Raw genomic sequence first — 16,474 nt, forward strand, 5'->3', positions numbered from 1 at the left:
CGGGGCGAAAGATAAGAAAGGCTTTAAGAGAGTGTATAAAAAAGGAAGGAGAGAGTAGTTGCATGTGAGGAATGTGAAGAAGACATAAAGCAAAGGCAGACAGTGGCTTCATGGTGAAACTTGTATGCACAGAGGAGGACAGCATTACTCTTAGAGCTGGTTTCACTATTAAATTCTTCTGAGAGTTAAATGCAAGCTAAGCAACACAGATGCAAGATGCATGGGGCTATTAATATTTAGACAAACTTGTCTATAAAAATGTTATCTTTGTCCTCTGTCTCCAGACTGCACAATATCAATACAACAGATACACAGATGAATACATGTAAAAATGACACATTCATGTCAACACAGAGAGGGACAGCGTGTCCTTTTTCTCACCCACTTCACTCCTCTACCATCCAACTCCAATTGTCTCTATTTTCTCCTGTCTTTGTGTGTGTGTGAGTGTCTGTGTGCCGCATGAGTAGGTCCTAGTTAAAGCTAATCAATAGTGTATCTGCCGTGACAAGCGTCTTCTCCCAGACACCATGTTGAATAGGATAATCCTGCGATGCGATCGATACCCGCGACCTGATGGATGAGCCGAGCGAGGGAGCTAAGAAACAAGAACGGGAGGACTAACGGAGCAGTGGGGGCGGGATTGGACGATGAAAATTGGAAAGAAAAACCCTGACGCACACAGACATGCCTGCTGCACAAAATGTCAGGAACAATTTAATCTGAGATCGATTCTTATAATCTTGTTTAAGAGGTGAGAGTTTTTAAGTGTCGAGATAACTGAACTTGCTTCCAAAGCAAACAAAAACATTCAAATACATCTTCACAATCAGAGGACGAGGACGCTGCTGCTCTCTATTTCGAGAGAGCTGATTGTCAAGTCCGTGAATACGCGGGCAAGACTTGTGTCCTTGTAAAAGAAGAACTTCTGTTCAAGGTGTCTCGGAGGGAACAAAAAAGTGAGCAGCGAGAAGCATTTCTGCATTTTGAGATGGCCTCGTACACTTGATGCCACCGGTAATTAAGACAGCTAGGTGTTCATTTCTCCTGTTGATTCTCACGTCTCTGCGCAACAGAATCCAGTTTAGACATGATGATGTGTCACTCTCACACGTTCTCCCACCGTTTATTCACACCACAAAGGCGCCATTCAATGAACGCTCAGTTGGCTAGTAAAATGGGATCTTTTTTTTTTTTTGGTCATTTTTTGCTATCCTGCTATTAGATGGAATAGAATTATAGATTCTGAAATTGTGTTTGCAGTAATTCTGTCTAAACTGTGTCGTAGAATCGATGTAATAAGCAATAATGTGAACTTGCACTGAGAAAAGAGATATTTTAACCTTCGATAAATTGTTAAGAAACAGAATTACCCCTCCCCTCCTCCTCCCTATAGATAATTCACCGCACTTGTTTGAGTAGCTTGATAATGATGAACAAATTACATTTACGCCCAGAGCCAGTGGAGTGGTAAATAGACAGAAAGTTAATAATCAATGTGTTTGCAAGTGACTACAACCTTGGAATGGTTGGAAACTGTGCTTCGTTGAAGGATCTACCTGCAAACAACTGCTGCTAATACTAAACACAACACACAGATCAGACACCTGTCCGCATTCATGGAGCCGTTACATGCCTCAGATTAATGCTTAGTGCTAAAATTCTGGATTTAGCTGTTATATTTGTCTCCTGAATGAGATGAGATCTCAGGCAGCCGTCAGTTTGATGGTTGTGCTCCTGTATCCTGAAAGAACTGATCATATGGGTAAAAACAGCAAACGTTTTATTTTTATTTTTTTCTTATTTCACTCTCATCCATTCCTGCCAGCTATTAAACATCAGATCACTGGTTTTGAACAAACTTATGTCAGTACTCCTTCAATGTGACCATGAAACAAACACACATAAGGTAATCTAATATTAAACGACCTCTAAAAAGTGAAAATGGATGCTTTCTCCATCTGTTGCTCTGTGCCAAAAAATGACATTCATCATGTTGAGCAGAGCTAATAGTGAATGTGTTGATGTAAACAATCACCTCAGGGTCTCTATTTGTCATGGGTGATGGTGACTGTGCTACACCTGAATTCATTCATTCATTCATTCATTCAGATTTCCGCCAGGGGCTGCTGCCTACTCTGCCGATAGCAGGCTAAATGCAGCTGGTGACTAGATGCTGGATGTAGAGTAGACGGAGCTCCTATGTTTCTAAGGATATGCATAATCTGTCTATTGAGTCCTTGAGCTCTTGACGTGAAGAGTTATTCTCCTACGGTAGTGTTCCTGTGTTATCTGTTGATATGTTTCTGCATGGCCGCAGCCAAGATGCATCCTTGTACTTTTATTCTTCTTGGCAAATACAATGATTTGGTTAATAAAAAGTTAAGCTCCCTACACCGACTCTCTTTGTACAAGATCTCATGTCTGTTTCCCTGTTTTATGACGCATTGCATGTTGTCTTTCTTTTGTTGCCTTTGTTTTTGCATCTCAAAAACATTTTGCCTCAGCAGAGGGATTAAAAATGAAAGAGGGGCAAAGACAACAACACAATAAACCAAGCACGCCAAAGAATGAGAAGAGGTGGGGGGGGGTGGGGGGGGGGAATTTAACACACAACCTGAGGGCCCACGCGGCGTGTCAAATTGTGTGATTAAATACGTGACTGGCTCGCTAGATGTGAGTGTTGAGGCGTGGAGTCTCTGCTATTACTGTGCAGAGGCATGCGACATAAGGCACGTGCGCACACACATACACACACACACACACACACACACACACACACACACACACACACACACACACACACACACACACACACACACACACACACACACACACACACACACACACACACACACACACACACACACACACACACACACACACACACACACACACACACACACACACACACTCAGTCATACATATACAAAAACATGCATGTATGATATGTGGAGTTCAATTCTGTTTACTCACAGCTTCACATGCATGCACAATCAGTTAAACAGGGTTTTAAAAAACCCATAAATCACACATGCATATGCAGCTACACGCTCACAGAGGGGCTCTTAACACTTTACACTGATAAAACCTCCACATTCACGTCATGACCACAAAACCCTTCTATGCTGTATACTGTGCTGCCATCTTCTCTTTCTCTCTCCCTGCTGTTTCCTTAACTCTGACAATGAGTTTGATTATCAGTCTGTCTGCCTCCATTTACTCTTGGTTCCGTCGCCTTTTGAGAATCATGTGAAAGATGCAAACAGTGACCAGTGCACTGCACATGTGTGTCCAGGTGTTCATGTGGGCTTAAAACATATTTACACGTTTGTTTAATGTATGTGTCAGTGTGTGTGTGTGTACTATTATGTGTCCTTGTGTGTGACAGTCGTAAAATACATCAATATACAAAGGTGAGTGTGTGCGTGTGTGTGTGTCTGCATGCATGGCTCTATATTTGTGCTGAGAATAGCAAATCAGCATGGAGATACTGTAGGTCTGTGACAGGAAGTGATTCTGTGTGCACATTTGTGTGTGTGTGTGCGTGTGTGTGTGTTTGAGCCCTTTAAGAAAGTCATTTTGCACACTGCACAGGGTGTGTATATCCTATATGTGTGTGTGGATGTGTGCTTGTGTATGTGGCGGGTGATGCATACCAGCTAAAACAGCATTTGTGCCTGATTTCCACACAGTGGATAGTGTGTATATTAGTGTATGTGTGTGTGTGTGTGTGTATTAATTCTTTCTAACACCAACAAGATGACTGCTAACTAGCTGCCATACTGCCTGGGAAATCGTTGGATATGTCAGCCTGTTTGGCAAAAAGAGGAAGAGGTTTTATTTCTGTGCTACAGTTGCTGTTGCTGCTGCTTCAAACTGTCCAACCTAATTGGACCGAGAAAGAAATACTTGGGTAACGCGATATCTACAGTAGTGTAGAGTAGGTTATAAACAGTTCAACATGAAAAGTCACTTTGGTTTTGAACCCTCATTAATATTTGAATGAAGTTACTCTCACCATTAAGTCTCTATGATATCTTGTTTTGAGAGGAAAGCCATCTAATTATGGAGCAGAACTACAATCTCAAAGCTATGTAAGGAAGTTCTGAGAAAAGAAAAAGATTCCTGCAGTTATGTGACCTATATTTCCTCAAAAGGGCTTTTTGCTCTTTGAATATGTGAGGCTGATGTTTCAGATGTCTCATAATAATTCAATCCAAATAATAATAATTTTAGCTATGATATCTTAAGTTGAAATCAGGCTTCCAAATGTTTTATTTTATCTATACCATAAAACAACTTCAGTTACCCAGCAATATAATTCTCAATCCACATTAAGCACCTCCACCTATGTCTTACCCTGGCGTCTGTGACCTTGAACTCTCGAAGGATGTACTGGGGCATGTTGTACTCGGCCATGGGATCCACCACGAAGTACTGATACCTGGCAGAGCGCTCCGCCGGCCAGTATTGGTGACACTTTTCCTGTTTGAATGGGAACGAAAGATAAACCCCCTGAAATTAATATTTGGACAATTTACACATTAGTTTTCATCTTTGTTGCAAGTTGCAAGTCTGATTCCTACCCGTCCCATCTCCCTCAGTTTGGTTAACATGACTACAATGGTAGAGTTGTTCTCCCAGAGCATTCTCCAGAAGTCTTCTGTAGTCTCTGCCAGAGGGCCCTGCGTGGCGATGTAGGCTTTCTGTTGCCTGTATGAACAAAAACAAAAACATATTAAAACCACCTGTTTTTATAAGAAACATTTTAACACCACTGATTCAATTTCTTGGGATGCCACCTCGACGCCCCTCCTACCTGTATCCATCAATGAAACTGGAATTGATGTAGTCAGATCCTTCCAGGCCTCTGATTGGCTGCAGGCAGACGCGTGTGGTCTCATAGGGCATGATGTTGACCAGCCGATTCTTGAACTTGTTGCAGGGAAGGTTGGCACTGATGAAACGCGACGTGTGGGCTTTAGAGTTGGCCAAACGCTGGAGGGGAATGATAGATGGATAAATGAATGAAGGAAAGAAAGGAAGATACAGAAAGATTGTGAGGGGAAAAAAAGGAAAGTGTGGAAGGAAAGGTATGGAGGAGGAGAAAAAAAGATGACAAGAAGACGAAGAGGAGAGTACAGCGGTGAGAGGAAGAGGGAATGGATTGGCAAAAGCCACGGTGGTTATAAAGAGAGAAGAGGCATGAAAAGAGGAGAGGGAGAGAAAGGAAAAGCGGGAGAGGATGATGAAAGGAGGAGAGATGGGGAAAGGGGGAGGAAGGGGAGGACAGGTGCGAGACAGATAAAGAGAGTAGAATATCAATGACAGAAAGTAATAAAGCGCACTCAATCTAATCTGATCTTTCACCCAGCTTTACCGATGATGGCACAACTTCAAAGGGAAATTGTTTATCAAGAATATATTCATCAGGAAGCGACTCAAAAAAAAAACTTCATCCCCTTTTGCAACTTGTGGGGTCCTGCAGGGTCAGATGCAACGATGGAAAATATGCCACACACCCAGACTAACAAGCCTCTGGATCAAGACTGTGCAAAACAGAAAACTTGCCTAAAAGTGGGTCACCAGCGCCTTTGATAATGGCAGTGTAGTATGTGTGCATAAATCATAGACTCACACAGAGATGTTCAGAAAGACAAACACACACACACACATACTGCATAATGATCAAAATGAAAAGCTGTACTGCTACATCATCATCGTCATAAGGACCTCAGTGGGAGTTTGTGGGTCAGCAAGTCTTATGATCGCCTCCTCTTGGCTTCTCAACAAAGAAATTATGTATGTGTGTGCATGTGTGCGTGGGTGTGTATGCCTGCTTGTTAGAGTTTGCCTGCAAATGGAAGACACCCTCATCAGATTATTCAGGGCCCTTTTCAGACAGAGAAAAGCACGGCGCACTGAAGACACTAGCAGCATCCTAAGAGGAGAGACAGTGAGGGATGAGCTGCAACTGACCCCACTGGAGAAAGTGGGAAGGAATGCAGCTTTTATTTCCCCAACTCCTCGTCTCTCAACGTCCTGTCAAAACACACAAAGTGAAAGCCTCTCTTCTTGCAACAGGGTCTAACTTTCCATTTTACCCCCTTTTTCCCCATTAGACTAGTCTCCCTTCTCTCTAATTCCCTCATGGAACCACTATCTCTGTCTCAGTGGCTACTTGGAGTCCGTCCAGCTCTTCTCCTCCTCCTCTGCCCTTCCCTTCATCCCTCACTACCGTCCTCCCTTTGATCTATGTTTCACAAAGGCACCTGGAAAGGCTTGAGGTGGCCTGGCAGCGCTAAAGAGGCCCTCAGCTACACCAGCAAACACCACAGAGGGTGCGGGGAACGGAGCCAGCCAACCTGCCGTCCAACAGGGCACAGAAGCACCTGGGGTCCCTCTGGTTACGGTTGCCAGATCCTCCTCATTTATAGTGCAGTATATTGGTTCATTTGGAAGATCCAGCGCATTACATACATAAGCCATGTTATACTGCCACAGGGATAATCAATTTTGGTGTTACAGTCAGAGACAAGAGCTCAGCCTCATAGACAGACCAATTTTAGAAATTCAAAATAAATAATGGACATTATTTATTAACATGAAATTTAATACTGCATTTCAACAATATTTTTAGTTTACCAAGTAAACATCATCTTTCTTGTACAGTGTGTGCATCATAATGTTTGACTGTTTTAATTATGTTTGTGATGTGGCCACAATACAAGACAATGCTTTGTAAACTGTCAACATCATTTTGATTGAAACTGACTGCATTTCATCCCCAATTAAATCTAGCCTGCTGATTTTAAATTTTTTTCCTTTGCTGTTTCATTTCAAATGGATCCCTGTAGCTCCTCTTTTTTCTTGTCTTTTTTTTCCGATTCATGTCCTGTATGTTTCTGAAGACTTGTGAAAGTGGGTTATGTGAACAAATGTCTTCCGTGCATAAATCTCTCTCTGAACATGCTTGTTATTCATTCACAAAGCGCTAATCTGACAACTTCATGACAAGTCCCTGTTCTTGGTTCAGCTTCCCTGCTGAACTCCTATGAGTCCCACCGGTCACAGCTTAACTCTGCATGACACCGTTTCCCCACCTGAGACTGACAATGCCCTCCCACTCTCCCTATAGTGCAGCATTCTGTCGAATCGCTTCCTTAGCGCCAAGTTAGCATACAGTTGTCCCTTTGTTCATTAGCCAAACGTTCCTCCCTCTACTTGCCCTGCCATCCACCTCCATTTGTCATCATCAAGTATTAATTACTTAGCTAGCCCCCCCACCCCTCCTCACACACACTTCTCTTCTCTATCCTGACTGTAGTGTGGACGTTATTAATCCCCCGTTCGACTCCTGACGCCAGCTCAGCATTATCTCTGTTACAGATGGCGATAGAGATTCCACCACCATTGTGCCCCTGTGAGTTCAAAAAAAAAAAAAAAAAGGTTGAACACACCAGCACTATTATTGTTTCTTGGCAGGGGGGCGTGTTGATGAATGGCGATGGGAAGATGACGGATGATTTGGGAGTGAGCATCTGTGCAATTCAAGGTCAGCAGATAGTACAGTACATAGCGGCGAAGCTGAGGTGAGTTTATAACTTGATGATTCTTGAGATCTTTAATGGAGATCTATGTAAACACCGTGTCTGGCTGCCCATACTCACCTACTACTGCTTTGTCATGAATTTCTCTTAGAAAGCGTGCAGCACACTCTCTTTCTCAACCCTAAACTCAAATTCATGCTGCTCTCAGCCAAACATCTTTTGTCTTGTGCCTGCTGGACTAAACCCAGTTTCTTTGCTTGAGCATATTATTCCAAATCCTCAAAAAATGAACATTGCAGCCGAACAACAAGGGGCTTCAACATTTCCATTTTCTAGCTTCGGAAAAAAAAAAATTCAATAATAATTCAAAAAGTGTGCATCGAAGAGATTAAATTAGAGTGAGGCTTAGAAAAAAGGGAGCTTTGCCTTCTAGTCCATCTGAGATCCTATTAATTGGACAGCATATGTAAACTGACAAATAGCTTCCACATAAATAAGGTGAGTTTAATCTATATTCTACTTACCTGGGGCTGAGAGGTATTACATCTTCCAGAGGAGTGTCTTTATCTCAAATGCTTAAAGCTTACTATGTTATACACTGTGTTCGCTCAGCATTTCCATTATGTCTTTATGAGCAACATAAGCTCAAAGGGACATCCATATTGCCTCTCGCCTACTGCCAAATTCAGTTTGTCTGAGGTATGAGAATTTTTCGTGAACTGCATCTTTGCTCAGTTGAAACATTATTCGCCCAGTTTCCTCAATCAGCTACCATAATCATCCATTTTGTGTCGTCCTCACTCTCAAGTTTCACGGTTTCTTGCCAGAAACACAGTTGTTGGTCAAGAATTGCCACCGTGTACTGTATGTTCTGTTCAAGTGTGAAAAATGCTAAGAAATGTTATGATCACGAATCAAAAAGCAATTACTGCAACCCACAATTAAGGCACATTCCAAATAATGAGGAGGAGGAAAAATATGAAAGGCAAAGAAATTGGATTTGCATCCAAAATAACTTCTGAGAAGATAAAGCTGGCAGCCAGCCTCGTTTAGATGGCTTATGGCTGCTTAAGACAAGGTGACAGAACTCTCAAAACTTAGCATTTATGTCTTCATTATATAGCTATGAATAAGTTCAAAAAGTGAAAAAGTTAATACAAACACTGATCTAACATGTCTGCTGTTTCTCGTTTGATTTGCATGTTGTTTTGTAACGGTACTGGCTTCAGGACAGTTCATTCTGCCAGACGAGTTTTTCAGCTTGCTGTCACTTGCAGTTTTAATTGGTGCCTGAATTTGTCCAAATGCAAAATGAGGTCACCTGCAAAAGCACCACAGGCAGCGCATCCAATAATTGACATGCCAGACCCCAGTGGACCACACGTGCTAAACTTAAGCTTAAAATATTTGTCACACACATTTTATGGTTTGTTAGTGAACGGAAGAAATAAATAGAGCTTTAAAGTCAAACAAACCCCTGTCAATTGACTTCTAACAATGTACCAGGTCATGGGGTGGATGCGGCTCAGGATGTATAGTGGGCATCAAGGGTGTGTGAATGCGTATGATAGAAAAAAGTGCAATATGTAAGCTTAAATGCTGTATGAATGTGATGTGAATATGAATGGGTGAATGTGACTCGTAGTGTAAAGCACTTTTAGTGGTCCTCAAGACAAGAAAAGTACTACATAAATGCAGTCTATGTACCAGATCATATAGGAAATTGCCTCATTTCCTGTACCTTGAACTCTAGCTCCATGCCAGTGACGTGCTCGCCGCTCTCCACCCCGGCCAGCTTTTGGATGTAGGAATAGAGGCTTCGGGCAGCTACTTCAGTGTTGCCGCAGGCCACTGCCTCCAGCAGTGCATCGTGAATGAAGCTGTACTGGTCCTCCGTCTGCACCATGTAGTTCCGCTGTGACCGCATCAGCGTCACGTGGCCGTAAATGTCGACCGTCTTCTCGTGCTTGATGCGCTCAAGCATGGCGTCGATGACGATGAAGCAGCCTGTTCGGCCAACACCCGCACTGGAAGAGGAATAGGAAAGAGAAAGAGAATCTGGATGTTTAAAGAGGTCTGTTAAATAGAAATTCATTTCTTCATTGTTTTTATTTCTAGGATTGTATCCTCTCAGGATGTTCTGGCTATGAATATTTGTTTCCTTAATACAAAGTCCTTGTCTCATTTTGTGTAGCAGGAATTTGATTGTGATTTACTGTTGCTCTTGCTCCTAAAATATTAAAACACGAGGTGATTATGTACGTCCAGTAATGCTTGCAAATTTGTTGTGGCATTACATGCTAAATAATTGAATAGGTGAGCAAAACAAAGAGATGTAGTGACAGCTACAGCAGGAATACAGAACCAACTAATAAAACTGACAGGACGACGGCAATGGAGACTAAGCGAAGCAAGCTGTCGAATTTCAGTTTTTATTGTGTAGCGCTTTGGACCGACTGAAGTCTTCTTATCTTGACAAAAAGGTTTCTATTTGAATAAGCCATTCAAGCAATAGCACTTGTAAAAGGGGGAAGGGTTAAGGAGCAAAAAGGGAGAAGCAGGAAAGATGGGAAAGGATTACTGTGGGGCTTTTCACAAAGAGAGAAAAAAGAGATGGAGGTGGAGAGAATGAGAGAGAGAAAGCAGGAAAAAAAGGAGTGCCTTAAAGAGAATGATGATGTGACCAATGGAGAAAAGAAAAGATGTAGGTCTTTTAAGAAAGAGAGCGTGTGTTTGTATAATGTGTGTTATGTAATGTATGATAGAAGATACACTGGGAGGAGATTCACTATTCTGTTTGCTCATGAGAATACACACACATACACGGAGTCAGATGGGTATGAAGTAAAAAATAAAATAGGGATACCACTTCCATATGTAGGATGAGGTTACTACAGTTACATTCACGTTTAACATTTTTGCACTCAAAAGAAAAACAGAGTCTTTTAACCAACGTGAACAACATAACATTTCTCCTGACCTGCAGTGGGCAATGATAGGTCCGGCATCAGGCGGGTTGCAGGTCTTCACCCTGCGGAGGAAGGCCAGGAAGGGGGTCGGGTACTCTGGCACGCCGTGGTCAGGCCACGCCGTGAACTGGAACTGACGAACCTCCCGCTTCTCACTGGAGCCATTCTGAATTAAAAAAAAAACAGATGGAGGTTGAGTAAGCTGGTGATGGTATGTTTGTGTTTAGCTGACTGACGGGCAAACCTTATCGGTGTCACGGATGAGAGTTATTGAAGAAGCATTTTAAATCCTATCCCAGATCACATTCAGACTGCGTCCTATATAGGCTACACTGACCGGCCCCCTGCTCAATGGCTGTCCCATGCTACAGTCTATTTAGTCCCACCACTGATACACAATGAACTTGAAATACTTAACTATTTCAAATGGCGTTTCCTAGGACACGCTCCAACGAACACACTGACAGCGAACCCATCTGTCATAGTCAGACTGACTAAAACCAACACATTTGCGAATATATAAAGCGAAGGAGAGAGATCTGATCATGAGTGTTCACCCGGGACGAATGTAGAGATGCATTTCAATACCAGGTGTGAAATGACGTACTTAGAAGTGCCCACTTGTGATTGAATCACCCGAGACGCATGCCGGGTGTGAACAGCTGCCTCATCTTTTTCCATACATCTGCCCCCACAATCTATGGACAGTTAAACCACTGACTTGGATAGTCTGACTAAAAATGTCATCTACTTTCACAGGGGGTGAGTGTTTTCAGGGATTCTTACGGCAGTCTTGTACTGGAGTTGTAATTTTCCTTTCATATATTCATATAAATATATATATGCATGTTTGTATATATATATATACTGTATATATTCACTGTATATACTCACACAGCAGGTCAGATAGCCTCAACATGATCAAATATTTATGATAATTTCTATACTGGACACTACAGGTGCTTGTATCTTCATGTTCTCATATTACTGATGCTCAAAACGTCGACAGATACATACAGCAAACGCCCACGTTATACACAGCCGTCTGTCATCTCCTATCTCTTACTCAACTCTAGATGCATCAAAGGTACACGCTGGGATCCAGTGGAAGATTTTGAGAAGGATAAGTAAGAAAAAAGGAAAATTCTCCTTGCATATTTCTGTCCTCTTCTCCTCTCTGAAGAGTCTCTAATGGAGCAACTGTTTGCATTTCAATGCAGTGCTTCTGCTTTCCTGACAGAGGGACTTTTTCCATGCTGAATAAATGAATAAATGAGTGTGGTAATTAAAAGCAAACTGACCTACTTCTTATTTCTCTTGTTTTTTCTTTTTTGGACATTCCCTGTTTCTGCGGTGGAGGCGAGCTACATGGATGTGATTGCTGCTGTGCTTCGTTGCTAATATTTGTTTAATCCCATCCTCTGGTTAAGGATTTATGAGTAGACAAAAATCTGCATCACTGCAGGGCAACTTTACATACATACATACATACATACATACCGGTACATACATGCATACATAAACACACACATAAATAGATACAGTACATACATACATACATATGGATAGGTACCATAGTGCTGCTTTATATGTTTGTGTGCCTACTGCCTGCTACCTTATTCTCCACACAAAACCAACAAAGATTTTTTTTCTTTGTAGATATGAAGTGAAATCAGCTCAGTTAGAAATCACAGCTACGACTGCGGTTATGAGGAGGAGGAAGGAGAGGATAGATATGGTTTGATGGAGGCAGAGAGCGACGGAGTGTAAATGGCCCTGAATGTCAACCAGCTGCCTTTAAAGCACCGTGGCTGCTGATATCGTTCTATCTTTACCATCGCTAGTTTGCTCTGGTGTTAATTGTTCTGCTGACATGCTGGCTAAAAAGTCAGCAGTGGCTTTAATATGGTGCTATCTGGTTTAGACGGAAAACTCTGCTCAAGGCTGGTTTTCTGCCATGTCGTCTAACAGCTTACTTTACAAGTGTTTGCAGGATTGAAAGGAGACTGAGAGAGTGAATGAGTTTTCATGTACATGTGCTGGTGACATCTTCTTTGTTTTTCTTTCTGTGTTTGTGTGTGAGTGTCTGTATTTAAATACATTTTAATGCGTGTTATTCATGTCTGCTGCTGTTAAGTCATACTCATGGGTACTGAGATACATGTGTTTGTTTTCTATGTGCAATCTTGGCTGTATGTTTGTGTACCTGTGTGGATCTGTGAGCTTGCATGTGCAAATGCCTCCTCTTAGGAATGTTTTCATTTGTTCAGAGACTGTGCATCTGCCTGTGCGCTCAGTATTCTTTTTTTTTGCCTCTCTGTGCACGCGCACAGAGAGGCATGAAAGCAGTCTGCCAATTATGTATATTGAGTTTCTCTTCTGCTCACTTTACCTAAGTGCTCCAATTTGGCAGACGCACATAAACAGATGATCTATTGAGGAGACAGAGAGCTGAACAAGGTGAGAGGGTGGACTGTAAGGACAATGAGGACACAGGATTATACTCACGCATCTTTACATCGAATGGAAAAAGAGCACACGGTTTACATCACTTTTGTTGCTTATGGAAACTTTGGGTGTTTATTCTTTATGAGCCGTGTCTTGTGAATAAGCCCTGTGTTTACTGGGCAGACACTGAATGGGTATATTGTTAATCATCGACAACCGCAGTCGGCCAGAGATTTCTCTGTACTGCAGGGGTGCATGTGTGTGTGGATGTGTGGTAGACAGAGAGAGAGAGAGAAATCATCCTACCTTGTGCAAGGAGAAAGTGCGGACACAGAAAGTGGCCAGCTCTATGGTGTCCAGCAGGGTGACTTGAGTCATTCCATATGTTTCTGTGCCACGACTGGGCCAGTACTGGTCACACTTAATCTGCAAAAGAGGAAGTAAGAGAGAGAGAGCGAGGCAGACAGATGAACACAAAAAGGTTTTAGCTGCAGTACGTCACATTCTATTAAATGGTGTCTCCGCTGATAAGTACGATCGTCAAATCAAATCATGCTCCCTCCTCTTCTCACGAATATGTGTGCTCACGCGCTGCTCATAAAGGAAAACCCTCCTGTGGATTGAAACACCAGGTGCTGTGGACTGAAGCACCAGGGTAGCTTCTCTCTGTTTCACATCTCAGAACAAACACTGAACATACAGTATGTGACCAGAATACCACAGCCACTGTGCTTTGATGGTTTCACTTCATCAACCAAATCCTGCCTGCTTCCTTTAGCTGAATCAAAATTGTTTACTAGTAGGGCAAAAACGTCTTCACAATCAATCAATCTAAATGAAAGCCTATAAGTATAGTGTAATTATTTCAGATCCTCACATGAGATCCTCTCATTATGTTTGCTGTTTCTAATCCAGAGGTTCTACTGTATATCTGGAAAAAAACAGCGCCAGCTTCACCCAGCCCACCCCTGTCTGCCCACTTAATAAAGATTCATTCAATATGTGGTGTGATGCGCCAGCGGACATCTGATGAGATGTGACAGCCAGTGAAGGAGATGAGCTGCTCTCCAGCTTTCTCTTCCATTTCCTGCTCGAGCTGACACTCAAGTTCTACCGCCCGCTAATCCTGATCACGTTTGACAGCAGTGGAACGCGCATGTCAGGATGGAGGATAGGTAAACAACTGAAAGGGGATAGAGGGAGGAAAAATGAGTGGAGACACCTAGGGTGAGTGTGCCTGATGTTGACACAGGTTTGAGTTGACAGGATGAAACATCGCGGTTGGCTTTTTGACATTTAAGTCCACTCCTTCACAGCAAAGAATATTATCCCCACAGATCCACCCCAGAGGATGCTTTCACACCATTTGGCTTCATTCTGTTGCTTCTGTGCAGCACTTACCTGCACTCTTAACTCCTAATATAGAGAAATGGTTCATAAAACAGGCACTTTGTTTACATAATGACTGGCTGTCACTACTGGCAAACGGGGCTGATATCCAGCTGTCAAGCACTTAACAGGCTTCCTTAATATAACTAGTATGCTTTCTACTCACTCACCATTATCACAGTAATAGGTGAAATTACTTCTATTTTTCATTTTTAATCTAGTAGTTTGTAAAATGCTGCTGTTACTGTACCTACTCTGGTCTTTCTATTGTATTGTCACTGGCAGGTGGAAACCAATTCTTTCCATCTCAGAAGCCACTAGGGTGAGCTCATTCAGAAGAGTAGACTCTCAGGATACTTGTGCTGAGCTTCTATGTATGTAAATGTATAAAAAGTAAAGAAAAAACTAACAAAAGTGAAGGAGAGTGGCTCCACCCAAAACATCTGATTCCTTCCTGCTGAAAGTTAAGTCACCGTGCTCTCCAGACACGTTTTACTCTTACTTCCACAATCAACAAACGAGTGTAGGAGGCGCTGGCCACATGTATTAAAAAAAATGCCGTGCCTCTCTGTTGCTTATAATTTAATTTACACTGTGAAGTCTCAGAGCTGAAACTTGCTAAACACTCTACACGCTACAGGGAACATGCAACAGCTTGTAGTTTTCGCCGAAAATAAGGAGGGAAAACACGGCCGAGTCTGTGAATATACCCCCAGTGGAAACACAGCCTAACTTATCAGATGTGCACAGGTAGACCCTCTTTGAATTAACTCTGTTTTATCACCTCTCTTCTGCTGCTTTCACCACCCCTTTCAAATTTCTACACGTCTCTGAAAGCAATTCATCTCAAGAAAATGAAGTCTGATTACCTACCAATGACGTTCAGGTGGACAACTGGGAAATCAATGTAAAGCTGGGCCATTTTCAGCAGCTGCTTCTTGTGCTTGGGTCTTGTGAAGCAGTCATTTGATTTTGAGGTTTACTTAAAAAAAACAACCTTTTAAAGAGGTTTGTGAAGTCGCTGGAGGGAAGCTTTACTCAGAAACCTGCCAGACGCAGTGCCCGGCTTTACTGCAAAAATTGGTGGAGCGAACTTACCCGTGACTTCTCCTCCAGCCTGGTCATCATGACCACAGTGGCTGCTCTCTGTTCCCACACCATCCTCCAGAAGTCCCCAAATGTCTCCGGTAATGGACCCTGGGTGGCAATGTAGGCATTCTGCTTCCTGTAGCCATCGATGTAGTTTGCATTGATATAGTCGCTCCCTGTGATACCTGGAAATAGATCACAGGAGAAAGAGAAGGCGTGATGTGGTATTTTCCATATCACTTTCTCGTTTAATTCAGCCATCTGCCTTGGTAATTCTATATATAACAATCTTGTTATGTATAGAATCAGTAAAGGTGTAAAGAATCTAGCCTTGTAGGGAGAAGACACACCTATTCACACCTTGTTGTGAAAAACTGGCTGAGATTATTCAGGATTTGGAATATTCCAGAGACAAGTGGTGTTGTCTTTAGATACAGTACCTCATGTCAGCTTTTGGGGTTTAAAATATTATAGAAATTATTTCAACCAATATTTCTTGGAGCTTGTTTGGTGGAGGAAAAATAAAAACAAGACATAAAGCAAGATTAAATGTGATACTGTATGTTGCGTCTGCATGGCTTTTCTCCCGCTCTCCTGCTGTAGATCTGGAAGAAAACCTCAATTGTTCAAAATTGTTCCATTTGAATGGATTCAAATTCAGCAACTACCTCACTGTCACAACTTCCTATGCTGCTCTTTTATCACTTCTCCCATTTTGTACCTCTGTGGTTCTGCCTGGGTTTTTTTGTGGATATGGTTTAGCCTCCATCTGATTAACCACAACCACAGCTGGGGTGTGCTGGAAGATGGAGTATAGCAAAGAGCCACTCAGCCGCCAAAGCCGGGAGGGCAGATCCAGCTCCCATTCCTCTCAGCCCCGACCACCATGCTCTGTTACGCATGGGTTCTACTAAATCTAGCCGTAAGGAACCCTCTCTGCACCGTCGCATAGATGGATGTGTACTGGCAATGTTTTTTAATGCAGAGGATGGTGTGTACGGCACTCGTAAGCTCTATCGTAAAATC

The 16,474-nt window shown here is 42.4% G+C and overlaps 1 protein-coding gene across 1 annotated transcript in view; it reads right to left on the reverse strand.

The window, feature by feature from the left end:
• The window catches only part of ptprsa (protein tyrosine phosphatase receptor type Sa), a 128,044-nt gene that overhangs the window by 6,441 nt on the left and 105,129 nt on the right, over window positions 1–16,474 (reverse strand). The window contains exons 23-29 of the mRNA XM_083970445.1: window positions 15,458–15,633; window positions 13,277–13,396; window positions 10,534–10,688; window positions 9,295–9,580; window positions 4,823–5,001; window positions 4,590–4,716; window positions 4,363–4,488 (exon numbers count right to left, since the gene is read on the reverse strand). Of these exons, the coding sequence (XP_083826571.1) occupies window positions 4,363–4,488; window positions 4,590–4,716; window positions 4,823–5,001; window positions 9,295–9,580; window positions 10,534–10,688; window positions 13,277–13,396; window positions 15,458–15,633 (1,169 nt within the window). The remainder of the gene's footprint in view (window positions 1–4,362; window positions 4,489–4,589; window positions 4,717–4,822; window positions 5,002–9,294; window positions 9,581–10,533; window positions 10,689–13,276; window positions 13,397–15,457; window positions 15,634–16,474) is intronic.

This window comes from Trachurus trachurus (genome assembly GCF_905171665.1).
Source record: "Trachurus trachurus genome assembly, chromosome: 4".
NCBI classification, from domain to species: Eukaryota; Metazoa; Chordata; class Actinopteri; order Carangiformes; family Carangidae; genus Trachurus; species Trachurus trachurus.